Source organism: Aotus nancymaae, unplaced genomic scaffold, assembly GCF_030222135.1.
Source record: "Aotus nancymaae isolate 86718 unplaced genomic scaffold, 86718_ANA_hifiasm-v0.15.2.pri h1tg000030l, whole genome shotgun sequence".
Taxonomy (NCBI): domain Eukaryota; kingdom Metazoa; phylum Chordata; class Mammalia; order Primates; family Aotidae; genus Aotus; species Aotus nancymaae.
In genome coordinates, this window is record NW_026988443.1 from 29686354 (window position 1) to 29702093 (window position 15740).

The window sequence follows — 15740 nt, forward strand, 5'->3', positions numbered from 1 at the left end:
CTGAGGCTGCAGTGAGTAGAGATCGCACCACTGTACTCCAGTCTGTGCGACAGAGCAAGACTCTATCTCAAAAGATAAAATAACACTAAGGAAGTATAGATACAACATAAACATTAAATAAATGTTATGTGGTCTTTGAAAGAATCCATGAAGAATGCTTCATGCTATGGCAGATGCTGGGACAGAAGAGTCGAATGTCCACAGGACACTCTCCTGGACACGCAGGGAGCAGCGTGAAGAAGGGAGCAGGGCAGAGCCAGCCCCACGCCAAGCCTGTGCCAGCTGTGAGGGGTCTGTTTTCTGCCCTCACCTCACTCTCTCACTCTTTAAATGTCTCCAACAGTTATTCTTGAAAACTTTAAACCAAATGAAAAGATGAAGACGCTCAGGGCCAGGGCCTCACCTGCTGCAGCTCCAGCTGGCTCTTGCCCTGCCGCGTGATGCTGCCCTTTTCCAGCAGCTCCTTCTGGGTCTTCTCAAACTCTTCCTTCCCCTGGAGGGAAGACACAGGGGCTGCGCTGAGGCCAGTTCTTGTCTGTGCCAGAAGCGGAGGCCAGCCCCGTGAGGCGCAGAGAACTGAGTGGCCACCAGGTGGTACTGTGTGCGCATATATACACACACACACACACACACACACATACATACACACATATATACACACACACACAGCAGCACACGCAGACACAGGCTGGCACATGTGGGGGCATACACACACACACACAGACACACACACACCCCTCCCCAGGCTGCCACATGTGGGGACACACAGACCCACACACACACCTCTAGACTGGCTGTGACACACAGAGAGAAGGTGGCTTCCCAGGAAGCAGTGCTGGCCGCCCCTTTCACCGTCTGCCAGGCCAGGAAGAGGCTGGGCACAGGGCGGGGCACCTGAGAAAGGCCGCACCGCATGCTCCACCCTGCCTGCCCAGGCTCCCACACCAGAAACCAAACCCAACCCCTCCCCCTTGGCCTAAAGGCTTGGCCGCCTGCTCCCCGCCTCCGGACGCCTCTCCGGCCCAGCTCAGCCTGGAATGCTTCTTACCGGGACTCTCGCCCAGCTGGCACCCAGGTCTCTGCTCCAGGGACTGGCCTGGGAGGAGCAGCCCCAGCCACCTCCCATCGTCTCCCGCTGAGCCCCCACCCTCGGAGCATCTTTCTGTGTATGCACATTTCTGCAGGTCTGTCCCCCCACAAGAACACAGCCACCACTGCTGGTCACCGGAGACACCAGCCCACAGGACTCAATGACACAGCCGTGCTGGCCCACAGGGGTGATGTGGGTGAGGAAGGTCGGAGGGTGCAGGGCCTTGCCAAGGACCAGGCTCCAGTGGGGGACACATCTCCCCCTGAGCACAGGAGCCCCGAGTTGGGGAGGAGGAGCGGGACGGAGGTGGAGCCGGGGCTGGGCAGGCGGCACCCACCTGCAGGTGGACGTAGTCATAGTCCTCCATCCAGCCACCCTCGCTGTTCTCGTATTGCCCATCCGGCGAGTCCTGGGAGGTGAACTTAGGGGGTGAGGGCAGGGGCCGTGACTGGATGCTGCTGGCCTTGTCAGTGGGGTTCGGATGCAGGGTGCCACCCCCCTCGGGCCCCGGGGCAGGGGCCTTGGTCCGTCTGAAGAGCAACGAGGCGTTGCCGTGCAGGAAGGAGGCCAGCTGCTTGGCGTCCTCGGGCACGGCCCGCGAGCAAGCCACCAGCCGGTCCAGGTCTTCAGGGGTGGCTCCCGGGCCTCCCCGGCCAGTGTCAAGAGCCTGACCATGTGCCACCAGTGTCTGGTGCACGTCCTCCATCTTCTGCAGTTGCCGGCTAAGCTTGGCATGCAGGGCACGGTCAGATGTGTGGGCAGCATTGCCAACAGCGCTGCGGGCGAACTCCAACAGCTCGTGGACGGCACTCTGGACGGCGGCCACGGCGGCCCGCAGCTCCTGCACCAGTGGCTCCTGTGGCTCAGGGGTGCTGCGCCAGCTTCTGGTCCCACCGGTGCTGCCTGCCAGGTCCAGGAGATGGGCAACAGTGGCGCTCACACCCTGCTGCAGCCGAGCCAGGGCCTCCACAGCGACTTCTAGCTCCAGGGGTTCTCGACCCGGCCCCGCCACCTCCAAGGAGGAAGCGGACTGGCTGCTGCGTGTGCTACCGGTGCTGGAGGCTGACAGGCGCTTGCCGTCCACTGGGGCCTCACGCTCAGCTGGGGGAGGCACCGCATACACACCATCATCAGCCGCACCACCGTCGGCCACCTCAGGAGGAAGGACCCGTTCACGGGGCACGTCGTACAGGGAGCCTGGGCCAGGCCGCCGCAAGCCAGGGGGCACGTCATAGAGGTCAGGAGCTGGGGGCGGCACGTCATACACGTCCTCAGCCGGTGGGGAGTCTAGAGGGGGCGAAGCCAGGACCAGCGGGGTGCGGGTTGGGTCAAAGGGCTTGGCCTTGGCAAAGGCAGGGGGCACGTCGTAGGTCTCCTCACGCAGCAGCGGGCCGTCGGGCACGTCCTTGCTCACTGATGGAGGAACGTCGTAGACCTGGGGGACAATCGGCGATCAAGGCTGTCCGTCCATCCATCTGCCACCCCAAGGGCTGGGGGCAGCACCCAGCCTACCCCCGCCCCACACACACGCAGCCCTGGTGCACACATCCTTCAGGATTCCTATCCATGACAGCTCCGGGATGAGCCCCTGTGCCTGTCTGCTTGCCTGAAGGTGGGAGAGCTTCCTCCCAAATAAATCCACATGTGCTAATGCACACAACTGTCACTGCAGACACTCACTGAAAGGTCAGCTGTCATACTGCACTGCCACCACCACTGTACCATTATCTCATCATCACCATCACTGTTACCACCCACCGCCACCACCACGTGTAAATATTCTACTCTGCAGCAGGTGTGTGGCTGAGCTGTGTGAATTATCAGGGGGACCAAATTATGGTTTGCCCAGGACAGTCCTGGTTTGTCCTTGACGCTCCCGCATAATTACTAGTACCCCCTTCACTCTTCAAAGCATCCCGGATGAGATGACACACCCCGTGGTCACTTTGCAGATACTCTCTCAGGGACTCATGGAGAAGGCCTTGCAATGGGCAGTTCTGCAGACGAAGAATCTGAGGCTCAGAAGAGAGCTCGGTTTCCTCATCTGTCAATGATACAGTGAGGGGCAGAACAGGGCCTGAAACCAGTCTCTTCCTGGCCAGGGCCCCCAGCCCTGTAGACATTGATTGTCACCCCAGTGTACACACCCCGACACCACACAATCTCAGCCTGGCCCTGGCGTTGGCTCACCGCGTGGTGGCTGGACAGCGGCAGGCCCTTCTCCACGCTGGGGGGCACGTCATACACCTCCAGCAATGGGGCTCGGCCATTGGGACCCTTGACGGCCATGGGGGGTGTGTCATATACCTGGGGGCAGAAACAGTGCAGGGTTAACGGTGCTAGGGCCACTTGGGGGAATGGAAAAGGGGGAAACCCTGCAGCACGGCCTCCAGGCCTGGCTAGCGCTGAGAAGATGCAGTTCCCTGCCCAGGGCCAAGCAGAGGCACAGACTCGCCACCCCATCCACCAGCCGCACACCCCACACCTACCTCCTGGCCATACTGGCTGGGAAGCAGCCCCCGAACTGGGGGCACGTCGTAGATGTCCTGGGGCCCCGGGGCCAGCAGGTGTCGAGGGATGTCATACTCGTCCTGCTCTGGCTGTGCGGCCTCATATACATAGCCCTGCCCCACACGGGTGGGCACCACCACCTGGGGACAGAGAGCCAACTTCACAGCTGCCATCGAACCTACCCTCAGGATCCCTTGGGTCCTCAGGGAGGCTCCACTCACACCTGGGAGCCTCGTCCTTTTGGGAGGTGGGCAGGGCACATGAGGTGGTAGAGACGGGGCTCTCCAAGGCACCAGTTCTCACCCCCTCTGCATCCGCTGACCTTCCTCCAGGTTTTATTCAGAGCCTTGTCCTGGGCCAGGACACCAACGTCTCTACAGCCAGTTGACCCAGAAGGCTCTACAGCGGAGCATGGGTGACAGCTGATGACATGGAGGGGAGGGGATGACACCGGCAAGGTAAGGGGCTGGGACCCTGGCTCTGGAGGGCACTACCCATAGGCAAGGACCCCCATTACTGGGGCACTCAGTCCCGCAGGATAAAAGGCCACAGCGGAGGCCTCGGAGCCTGCTGTCCACACCACCCAGCTGTAGCCTCCCCAAAAGGTTGGCCCAGCAGGGGACTGCGCCCAGCCCAGGACCAGACAGAGCCACAGCCCCTCCAGCCCCCTTCCCCCATAACACAGAGTGTGGAGACTCTGGAGGACAGGGCCAGAGGGGCAGGTCGGGTATGTGCTGGGGGCGGCGCAGCAGCTGGAACCAAGGCCCCCTCCCTGCCGCACCTGCCCCAGGGAGCTGCCTGCAGCAAGTAAGACCCCTGGTGACCTGAAATGAGGAGGCTCAGCAGGGGAGGCAGGTCCAGGGCCGGCCCTCCCCTCCCCAGGTGCTCTTACCCTGGCCCAGAGCCCAGAGAGGCCAAGACCCGAACAGTGCAGAGGCAGGCAGCACAGGGGCAAGCCCAGGGCCACGCTGCCCCTCACCAGCACCGGCCTGAAGGGGGTGGGGGTGATGCCAGGCAGCCTTCTTTCCCGAAGGCCTCCTTGCCTTGGGGAGGACGAGGCCTCCCTGGTGAGATTCTCTAGTCCCTAGGCACACCTCGCCCACACAACTCCAGCACCAGGCTCCCTGTTCAGCTCTCTCCAAAGAAAGGCCTTTTGTTCCTCATCAAAGGGGACGTCTGGGACAGGGTTGACTTGGGGCCTCCCCGCACATCCCTGGGGGCAGCAGCGCCAAAGCAGTCCCTCCCTTGGGACCAGTGCCCCTGAATCCCACGAGGCCCTCTCAATGCAGGCAGGCAGCCAGCTCTGCTGGCTGAGGGTGCTATAAGGGTGCACTGAGCATAGGGGTGGCGGAGGTGCCCGACACTCCCAGGCCTGGCAGAGCTTCTTGCGGCACAGCAGAGCTGGGCAGTAATGCTGGGTCCACTGGGCCTCCAGTGCGCCTGGCAGCAGAGCCCGGCAGGCTGGAGGCCTCCTTGGGGTGTCCCCGCCCTGCTCCAGCACGTCTGGAAGTGGATTTGGCGGCCGCCTCTCCAGACTCATCTCCCTCCATGCGCCCCAGACTTGAGTCTCCTCCAGAGCTATTTTTAGATTCAGGGACCTGCCAACAGTGGGGCAGGCGGGGCGGAGGGACGTGGCAGGTTGGCTGGGCCTCGAGGCAGGGCCCGAGGCTTCTCTAGGCCTCCCAGCCTCCTGAAGGCAGGTAGGGACCCAGCTCCAAGGCTCAGTCAGGACCCAGCACCAGCAGGAGGAGTGAGCACCCTCCATCCCACCCTCAGGGGATGAGGCTCAGGGGTGCAGCTGGACCCAGGTTTCCCCAGGTAAATGGCCGCCTGTCACTCTTGCAGCTGAGTCGGGTGGCAGTAGGCAGCCACAGTGACCAAATGTTTCTGTTAGAAAAACAGAGCAAGTCAGCCACCAGGGGGATAGGGGAATGACTGAGCCCAGCTGCTAATCACAGGCCACCCTGCAGCACACCTGAGACCTCACTAGCAGGCCCTGGAGCCCCCGGAGGTTGTGGGAACAAAGCCAGAGCCCAGGAGGAGGGGACAGAGACACAGACCCTGACAAAAGACCCACACAGTCTCTGACACTCACTCACACACCTCATATAATGCAGAGAAAACACAGCACAGGCCCACTGCCAGGTGCACGCACAGAGCCAGGCAGCACGGGGCCCGCCACGGCCAGGGCTGTGTCCTGCTGCCTCTCTCTTCCCCCAGGATAAGGCATCAAGCGGGGGAGAGCAGTGAACTCAGGAACACATCCCTGCCTCCCAGTCAGGGCACAAGAGGAAGGCATCAGGGGAAGGGGATAAGGTAGGCCCCCGCCCTACAGCTCAGTGGCTGGCCTCCCGCTTCTGCAAAATGGGTGTCACCCATTTTGTATTATTAGTACAGATGGGGTTTCACCATGCTGGCCAGGCTGGTCTTGAACTCCTGAGCTCATGATCTGCCCACCTCAGACTCCTAAAGTGCTGGGATTACAGGTGTGAGCCACCTCGCCTGGACAACAAAATACTTTTGGTATCTAATGTTGGATTTACAACTTTGAAATGCAAAACCACGTGTATAAATCTGTGAAACACAGGGAAGCTGCTAGACAAAATATGCCAGAATTTTCCAGTGATTACCTCTTGATTAGAAAATTTTGTCTCCAGACGACTTCATACATTATGCATTTTCTACAGCAAATGAGCATTTCTTTTGTGATCATAAAATACAAGCAGACACAATCAAGATTGAAGGAGGTTTCCTGGGGGAGAGCAACCGGGCCCAGGACGAAGGGCTCTTCTTCCTGGGCCACCAGCTAGGTCCAGGCCTTGGGGCACAGGACTGGACAGCTCTAGCAGTGGGCCTGGGCAGAGAAGGACCCAGCTGGTTGAGCCCCTGACAAAAATGAGAGCAGGCCCCTTGCTGGAGAGGGAAACAGAACAGCTACCAAAACATGGGCTGGAGGCCAGGTTAGGTCCGCAGGTCTCGTTGCTGCTGCTCGGCCCACAGGGCTTCCGCTGCCTGCCTCAGCCTCCCACCCACATCAGGACAAGCTTCACTGCAAAGGTGGAGGAGGGGAGGAGGGGGTGTGACTGGCCTCGGGCATGTGGAGTGTGGTTTGTGTCTGTGTGTATATATGCACATGCATTTGTACATGTTTGCAGGATACTGATGGGTGGACATGCTTTACATATGTGGGCGTACACATGTGTTTGTACATGTGGGGCAAGGTGTGCATGTGTTCATGCATGTGATGTGCGCATGTGTGGGCATATACGTGTGTCCATTTGTGGGAGCTGGGATGCAGCTATGTGCATGTGTTCGTAAACATGAGGTGTGTGCAGGCATGTGTTTGTGCACACGTGTCTGCATGGGTGGGGTGCGGGTATGCATCTATGTGGGGTCTGAGTGTGCGCGGGCCATGGCCTGAGGCTCCCCCACAGGGCACTGCCCCCTGCCACCTCCCCAGGGAATAACAGGACCCTGCTCCTCTTGCTAAAGCCAGTTTTGGAGCAGCCTCACCCGGGCAGCCCTGCACCAGCCAGGCTCGTCTCTGGAGAGATGGCTGAAGGAGCCGGAAGAGCAGGAAGCGGGAGCCAGTGACCCATGCTCCCCTAGTGGCCAGGCTTCATGGCCCATGTCCATGGAGTCCAACCTGCCAATGACCTCCCGCCAGGTCTCCTGGGTGCAGGCCACCCATGGGCAGGGGTGGGGGTGACTTCCTGCTGACTCGATGCCCAGCTGGCACCAATGAGGTCTCTACCTCAGCCCTGGGCTGAGTGTCCACTTGGCCACTGTCTCTCCAGACACAGGTGGCTCTAGACAGGACATGGCAAAAACACAAGGCTTTGGCTGGGTCCTAGAAAGCTGACCCCACAGAGCCGGGGCTGCTATGTCCCTTGGGAGTGCTGAGACGGCAGCATGGGCTGGGTTTCTCAGGTCTTCCTGGTGAGCCATAAGAAGTAGCAGGCAGGAGAAGACAAAAGACCCGGGATGTCTCCTCCGCTTCCAGGCCTGGAAACTCCACACCCCAGCTCTTGAGGGGGCTTTGGCACAGTGGAACGGGACAATCAAAGGTGAGAAAAGATTGCTCCTGCCACAGCCAGTGGACCTCGCCACCCTCTCCAGCCGCTTCCTATAGGCAGGTGAGCTTGGGAGTCAGGGGCCTGGGGGAGCGGGCTGAGGGCCTGGAAGCCAGAGGTCTTGTTCCCAGGCCCGGCATCTCACAACAAGAGCCCAGAGCTCTCAGAGCAGCCCTCCTCTAGCAATCTCAGGGGCCGCATCCTCCCCGGGTCCAAGAGTCACATTCAGATTACCATAAGCACCCACTGGCTCCTAGCATGCCCCAGAAGTGGAGAGGGGTTGGCCCACAGAGGCAGGGGCAGCCAGAAGATGTGCCAGAACCCCATCCAGAGGCTGACATGTAAACCCAGAGGGCACAGGGCAGCTGGGCATGAGGTGGATGGGCTCTGCCCCGCGGGGACCCAGCAACTGCTGACCCCATGTGCCAAGCTCCACCTGCCCCTGGGACGCCTCAACAGGCTGCTCCCTGTGGTGAGACAGCCGCTTCAGTCAGCGTGGCAGAGGCCAGAAGGGCATCTCCCCTCTGGGCCCGTTCCTATCCACCTTCCCCAGACAAATGAACACTCCCCAAACACTCACCTCCCACCTTGACCTGCGCCCAGAAACCAGGGCCTGGGCTACACCTGTGAGGGCTGCATGACTGAGCCAGGATGGCCTTACCTTTGCCGGGGGCTTTGTGCCCTCCCAGCTGCGGGTGTCCATGGATGGTGGAACCTGGTAGATGTCATGCCCCATCCCGGCAGAAGGTGGCACCTGGTAAATGTCCTGGGCAGGACCTCCAGGCCCTGGGGGCACCTGGTACAGGTCTGTGGCCGGGCTGGGAAATGGGTGATGGGGCGTCTGCTTCGAGAAGGTAGATGTCTGCTTGGCTGGGGGCGACTGGAACTGAGGGCTGGGGCCAGGGGCTTGGTAGAGGCCTTGAGGAGTCTTGCTCGGGGTGGGCACCAGGTAGACGCTGTCAGGCTGGGGCTGGTAGGTGGCTGGGAGCATGGGCGTGTACTGGGAGGTCGGAGGCGCTGGGGCATGGAGGCTTTGTGGGAGGCCGGGCTGGGGCTGGGCAGGGGCAGCGGGAGGACCAGGGCCAGGCCCTGCTGGCTTCTTATCGTACATGCCCACTAAGATCTTGAGGCGGTTCCCGGGCACGATGCCCTGGCGCCCGTGCAGCGAGCAGAGCCACCAGCCATCCAGGCCCTGCGTGTCCTGCTCCAGCACCGTCATGATGTCGCCCTTGCGAAAGGAGAGCTCATCCGGGGACTCGGCCACATTGTCATAGAGGGCTTTGGCCAGTACGTTCTGGGGAGAGAGGACACAGGTGTGAGATGTGCATGGGGCGTCAGGGGCTCCCCAGCTCCCGCCCCGCTCTGGGGAGGCACCCGGCTTTGATAGTGGGAAAGGAACTTAGTGGAGTTTGGTGAGATCACTGTGTCTTTGCCTCCACTGTCCCCACCTTTCCCAGCAAAAAGGCCCAGCTGATCTTGGCCTTTCAATTTCACCTGTATAGCGCCACAAAATCCTCTTGACCACTGCCACCACCAAAACTCCAGGGATGACCCTCAGGATACCCCTAAAATCCCCGCCCAAGGCCACTCTGCTACCTGGACTAACACAGGGAGAGCAGCAGTTAATAACGACAGTGCCGCCAGGTGAAAAGAAATTGCAATGGTTGTCTCTTGAGACAAAAGAAAATAATCTAACAAAAAGGACAACTTCTTAGAATAAAAACTGAACAAAAATGAGAGGGAACTTCCTTAACAAAGTCCATCTACCCAAAATCTACCAAAAAGTCAATAATTTAGAAACCTCAAACACCTTCCGTAAGGCTGGGAGGAAAACAGGAGGCGCACCCTCCCTGTCCAGCCCCATCACCCTCAGCAAACTCTCCCAGGGCAGGGCACATGCTCCACGTGGCACAGAAACCAAGTAGCCCAAGAGGGACTTGGAGGAGGCTGTGGGATCAGAGGCAGAAGGGCCATGGCAAGGGCAGGCTCGGAGCCTTGCTGGGACACAAGAGCCCGAGCAGGGAGGCCTCACGGTTTCCTGCCACACTCGTGCATCCTTGCCCCTGCTGCCCCATCCAGGTGCCAGGCGCAGGCTGGGCCCAGGGACAGGGGGTCCCCAGCTAGAGAGTGTGGTTGGTTCCAGTAAAAGGTAGGTGTGAGGAAGGCACGGGGTGAGACAAGGCCAGGGCTGCGGCCCCTCCTAGGGCAGCAGAGGGCTACATGGGTTCCACAGGGGCCCCAGACTTCACACACAGGGAAGCCAGGTCTGAGGACAGTGCCAGGCCAGCTGGGAGGTGACCCACATTGGGTTCCAGCCACCCCACCAGCCTGGCCTCAGCTCTGGGCTGCCCTGCAAAGACCCTCCTCGGAGTCTCCTGGGATCTGAGATGTGTAGACTCTGACTTGGAAATGGGACCTGGGTTCTGGCTAGCCAGTAGCTGTGTGACCATCCCCACTTGGGTCCAAGTCCCATTTTCTGAACTCCATCTGCAAGGAGTGAAACAAGGAAGGGCCACACCCCCTTGGGCAGAAACAGGAAGCAGGAGCCTGGGCCTTGGGGCAGAGGAGAGGGGTGAGGCCTCTTCCAAGTCCCAAGGGCCCACCCTCCTCCCCTACACCAGCAGGGGCTGGACAGCACCCCTCTGAGCTCCGTCTCCCTGGCCAGCATGGGGGGAAGAAGGCGATGGCACACCATGCAGTGGCCCGGGCAGGCAGTGGGTGCCCCAGGTCCCAGGAGCAGACATTCAGACCCCACTGCTCATTTGCCCCGGGTGGGTGTCATCAGCTGGGAGCCCATTTCTCCAGAGCAGCTTGGAGCCTCCAGCCCCTAAAAGGGCCAGAGGCTGGAGTGTGGGGAGCCAGGAGGGGCAAGGCCCATGGGAGGTGCCGGTGGCAGCTCAGGAGGGCAGGCCCAGGTGGAGTCACGTTGGAGCCAAGGTGGGCACAAGGGCAGAGGCCCCAGATCACTGCAGCACTGTCCACACCACAATCACAGACATGAAAAAGGTACTCAAGTCAAAAACGCCTCAAGAAAACGTCCTGTGAAACGTAAAGACAGGACAGGATGAGGACAGGATCGAGATGTGTGAGACAATGGGGACACTTTCTCTTCCTGTTTTTCAGGAATGAGTGTTTCTTGCTTTGGGCTGAAAAAATACACAAAAAGAAATCAGTGGACTGTGTCCCAGTCTCAGGCAGGATGGGACAGGCGCTGCGGTGGGTCGAGGGGCCAGAGCCCCACAGAGGAGTGGGAAGAGCGGAGGCTGTCCTACAGCCCACCCGGGCTCAGGGCCCCCATCCTAGGCTGCCAGCAAGATGAGCATTTCCCAAATATGGTCTGCAGCCTGCCTTTGGGAATCACAGCCCATCAGGGGGCGGGCCACCATCCCCCAGTGACCCTACACACCACAGAGCAGCCTGCCGGGTCCCCCAGCCCCTGCCCTGGTGACCACAGGAAGTGCCAGCAGAGTGAGTCACAGGAAAATTCCCCTCTAGCCAAGTCAGAGAAGGTGGGGGTGTGGACAGAGGGGACTGCCCCGAGGAGGCCCCTCACCTCTTAGGAGGGCGGCCCAGGGAAGGCTGGCAGAGGCCCCACCAGGCAGGGCTGGGCACTCAGGGAGGCTGTGGGAGCACAAGCAGGGAGGGCGGCGGCTCTGTGGAGGGAAAGGCCTTGCAGGGAGGGGAAGCCTGGCTCAGGTGAGCGGCTGGGGCCTCTGCCCTCAAGGCCCAACTCCTCCCAGCATGAGTTCACTGATAGGCCACAGCCCAGTCTGGGGCCGCTGGAGCCAGGCTGGGAAGCACCTCACAGGCTGGGCACGTGGCACTAGGCGCCTGGCACCAGAAGCTCCCCGGCCTGCGTCAGCTGCTGTGCCCCCCCACGCCCTGCCAGCCTGAGCTCTGGACACTGCTGGTACACAACCGACCGCTACAGCTGGCCAGGGACCCACCTCTCTGGGGCTCTCTGCCTCCCTGTCTGTCCCCAAGGATGGGCACTCCTTCCTCCTCGCTAAGAAGCAGCTAAGACTCAGACCTGGGCCCGGCTGTGGGACCTTGGGCAAATCCCCTAGACTCTCTGAGCACCTAGATCCTCTCTGCTGGATGATGACAGCCCTGGTTTCATAAAAAGTTTTATTTTTTTAGACAGTGTCTTGCTCTATCGCCCAGTACTGCAACTGTGGCTCTCAATGCAACCACCTCTCAGGCTCACGCGATCCTCCCACCTCAGCCTCCCAAGCAGCTAAGACTACAGGCGTGCACCACCAGCCCAGCTAATTTTGTGTAGAGATGGGGTCTCCTTATCTTGCCTAGGCTGGTCTCAAACTCCTGGGCTCAAGTGATCGATCACTCCAGCTTCAGCTACCCAAAGTGTTGGGATTACAGGTGTGAGCCACCTTGCCCAGCCACATTACTCTTTTAACAAAAGATGTGTCTGGCCCCTGCTTTGGCCGGGCTCTGCAGAGATAGCGCAGGCCTCGTGGACAAGGCCTCTGTCCACACGGGCCCTATACTATAGTGGGACAGAAAGACACCAAGCAATTTGCTTTGATGGGGAAGAAAGTAGGGGTGCCAAAAATAATGTGAGAGAGGCCTCTGAACACAGGGTCAGAGACGGCCTCCCCAAGAAGATGACGTTCCACAGGACTGTGTCTGGGAAGAGCACGGGGCAAAGGGCCTCAGCCAGGGGGCTGGAGCAGGGAGGCAGGCTGTGAGCCTGGAGGGGTGGGAAGGACTCACAGGGCAGACTCCAAAGATAACGCGGGCAGAGCTCAATGACCGTCTTCCACACAACGAGTTTCCCATGGCCAAATAGGCCCAGAAAAGCAAAGCCCACACCACCCCAAGCACTGGACATGCTCACAGGCCCCCCAGCAGCCTCCCCAGGAACACCCTCCAACCAGGGGGAGAGGCCAGCTTCCCCAAACTTACTTTCTTGGCCTCCTGCACTGCTGGGCCTAGGGCATGACCCAAGCTGGGCCAATCAGGTGCTCCTGCCCAAGTTCTCAAGGGACACACACAACTGTGACCTCAGAGGGGGTGCAAAGCCAGCCCAGGGGGACACTGTCAGCCACCTGTGTCCAAGGCACAGTGGACACTGCTGCCTGACTCTCCCAGTCTCTGGTACCTCACTCTGCTACTCCCCACTCCCACTTCAGGACACGCTGGACCATCATCCCCTCCAGGAAGGCTCCTCCTGGGACACTGCCTCCCCTCTGCCCTCACCTCACAGTACTGCCCAGCATGTCTTGATACAGCCCAATTCACACTCCGGGACCCCAGGCACCCAGGACAGGAGGACAAGTCTACCTTCTTCAGCAGGGCAGCTCCAGGGCGCGTGCACAGAGGAACCCGGGAATGCCCTCAGGGGCTCGCTTATCCCAGAGGGCAGGGCCAGATGGGGAGAGCCCCAGCCTGATGCCAGCACTCCCCAAACAATATCCCAGCTGTTGCACATGGGAGCCGACAGGACCGCCCCACGGGCTCTGCCTGGCTTCAAGAACGGCCCTCATTGTATCCTGGGGTCCACCTGGGCACCAGATCCACCCGGGCCAGGCAGGCGGCACACGTCAGAGAGAGCTGCAGCTATCGGATGGGTGCTGGGGTCTCCTCATTGGCTCTGCCAGCTGCCTTGGGAGCCCTGGACATGCTGTAGCTGTCCCCAGATGCTGACTCTGGGTGTGGGGAAGCTGGAGTTGGGGAGTAATAAGAGATGCTGCTGCTCCAAGGAGCCTTCCCTGGTTGCCTGAAGAGACAACCCAGGAGTTCTCAGGTGCAGGGCCAGCCTGAGCCAACTGCAGTGAACACTGCAGGCAACACCTCTGACCAAAACCCCCTCTGCCAGGCCTGGCTCACATCTGGCCTGCACCCTTTCACCCAGCAAATGTGACCTCAGCACCCGCAAGCCAGCGCAAGGTGGGAGCTGGGAGGAAATGGCCAGAGGAACTCCTGGTCTCCGCCCAAGACCCTGGGGTGGGGACAGACAAGGAAACGAGTAATAGTGCCACACTTGTCACTAGGTTCACAACAATAAAACAGCACAGTTCCTCCCTGCCAGAGGCAGAGCTCTTTCCCGCACAGCCAGCAGCTCATTTAACCTCCGAAACAACCTTATAAGACATGATTACCTCCATCTCACTACATAGGGAAACCAAGGCTCAGAAGTTCCCTGACAGCCTGGGGGTCACTGAGTCCAGAAGCAGCAGAGGCCAACCGCGGGCTCAGATACAGTGAAGCTGGGTGGTTCAACTTTACCTCCAACCAGGGGTGATGCCTGGGTTTGTGGAAACCATGAGAGGAAATGTCATAGGCCTTCCCCACCCCTCCTGTCCATGCCCCCAGTGCACATGCGCACCCGCCCCAGCACAGAGCCTTGCACACAGCAGGCACTTGGGAAACACTGGCTTCTTTCATACCCAGAACCGTCACAAACTTGGGCCAAGTTTACTTCTGGGGCATTCTATTTGCTTGTCCCAACGAGGCCCCGTGGCCAACAGATGCAGGCCCAACGAGTGTGCGCCCCACTGGCCATCTGCACTCGCAGTTTCCACTCATCCACACACCACATCAGGACCCCTCCAGGTGGGTCCCCATCACCCTACTTGGCCCTGGCCCAGGCTCTGAGGGGGCTCTGAGGGGCAGCATTTCTTCCCCTACCCATGTCCCCATCCTGGGTGGAACTCCAGGGCCTGCCAGCTTTAGTGGCATCTTCTCCTAATATTCCACAGACGACTGGGTGGCCAGGGTCTGGGCTCAAGTCCTGGGTGCCCGGGTGGCAGGCAGCAAGGGTGTGGGCGGACCACATAGCCTGTGTACGGGGCCCATGTTCCAGAACCACCCCGGGGAGCATGGCTCCTGTCCTGCCGGCCTCAGGAGGACATGACTCCTCAAAGAGGATGAGGCAGGGAAGGGGTGCAGGCCCTCAGCCCCACGTGTGACACTCAGCAGCAGGAGGGAATAAAAAGCCACCTGTGGGGTGTCCACTGCCAAGGGCACCCCAACACAAGCACAGAGCACAGCCTGGCCTTGGCTGCAATGCCACAGCAGATGCCTTTATGCCCAGGGCCAGCTATGGGCTGGAAGCACACTCCAGTCCCCACTCCTGCCAGAGCATCCCAGGCAGTGTCCCTAAGAGGCTGGGCAGAGTCGGTGGCACAGGGAGGGCCCTCCTGCTGCAGGACATGGAAGCTGCAACTCAAAACACCCCAAGTACAGTGAGGATGGCTGGCAGCCCCCAGGCCCGTGCCCCTGTAGGCAGGATGAGTAGGGTTCACTCAAGCAGACTGGCTGGAGCTCATGCTTATGATCTGAGAATTTTGGCAGAGAGCTCAGTGTGAGGCTGACCCCTGACTTCGGGGACAGCACCAGGCCCAGAATAGGGGCACCCCCACCTCCAGCCCCAGCTGTGTCATCAAGGAGGCTGGACCCACCCCCACCCCACCCTCCTTCTGCCCCAGGCTAGCACCTAGAGGTGGGAGGAAGTTAGGGCAGCAAGACACAGGGCCTCTCCTGTGCTCAGAGGGCCAGGAAGGGCCTGACAGAGGGCAGAGCCCCACCCTCTTACAGGGAGACCACCTTGCAGCCCCTTATCTGGGGGCCCCGAAAGACCCAGAGGAAGAGGTTTGCCCAGTGTCTTTGCTGGAGAAATATCTCTATCACCCAACCCCAAAACCTAAACACTTCAAGTCTGACGCCAATACTGCCTCCTCCAAGAAGTTCCCCTGGAGCGCATGCACCTCCCCTACTGGTTGGTTCTAGCTGCTTCAGCTGGCTATGGGCTTCTGGGGGCAAGAGAGGGAGTTGTCTAGGTTCAGGAGAAAAGGGTGATCTACTCCTAAAGGGACAGTAGATGCCAGAAGAGGGCCACAAAGGCACAGCCTTGAAACCAGAGGGTTCCTACCAAGGCGACAACCCCAAAAGAGCATGGTGGTCTCCAAGGACCTGAGCAGCCCCAGTCCCAGACTAGGAATTAGGAGGCCACAAGTGGTGCTGCACTGGGGGCCATGACAAGAGACGAGGTTCTGGAGCCAGTTCTGAGGACAACTGACTGCCTCTCTGTACCTCAGTGTCCC

General features: G+C 60.2%; 1 protein-coding gene across 4 annotated transcripts in view; it reads right to left on the reverse strand.

Annotated features, from left to right (window-relative positions):
- Positions 1-15740, reverse strand: part of BCAR1 (BCAR1 scaffold protein, Cas family member) — a 34092-nt gene that overhangs the window by 3466 nt on the left and 14886 nt on the right. For 3 of the 4 annotated variants that reach the window (XM_021672596.2, XM_021672598.2, XM_021672595.2), the window contains 5 exons: positions 8336-8968; positions 3580-3741; positions 3281-3397; positions 1428-2525; positions 404-493 (listed from right to left, as the gene is read on the reverse strand). In XM_021672596.2, coding sequence (XP_021528271.2) covers positions 404-493; positions 1428-2525; positions 3281-3397; positions 3580-3741; positions 8336-8968 — 2100 coding nt within the window. Of the gene's footprint in view, positions 1-403; positions 494-1427; positions 2526-3280; positions 3398-3579; positions 3742-8335; positions 8969-9168; positions 9541-15740 lie in introns of those variants that run through there. The other variant, XM_021672597.2, reaches the window with a different exon arrangement.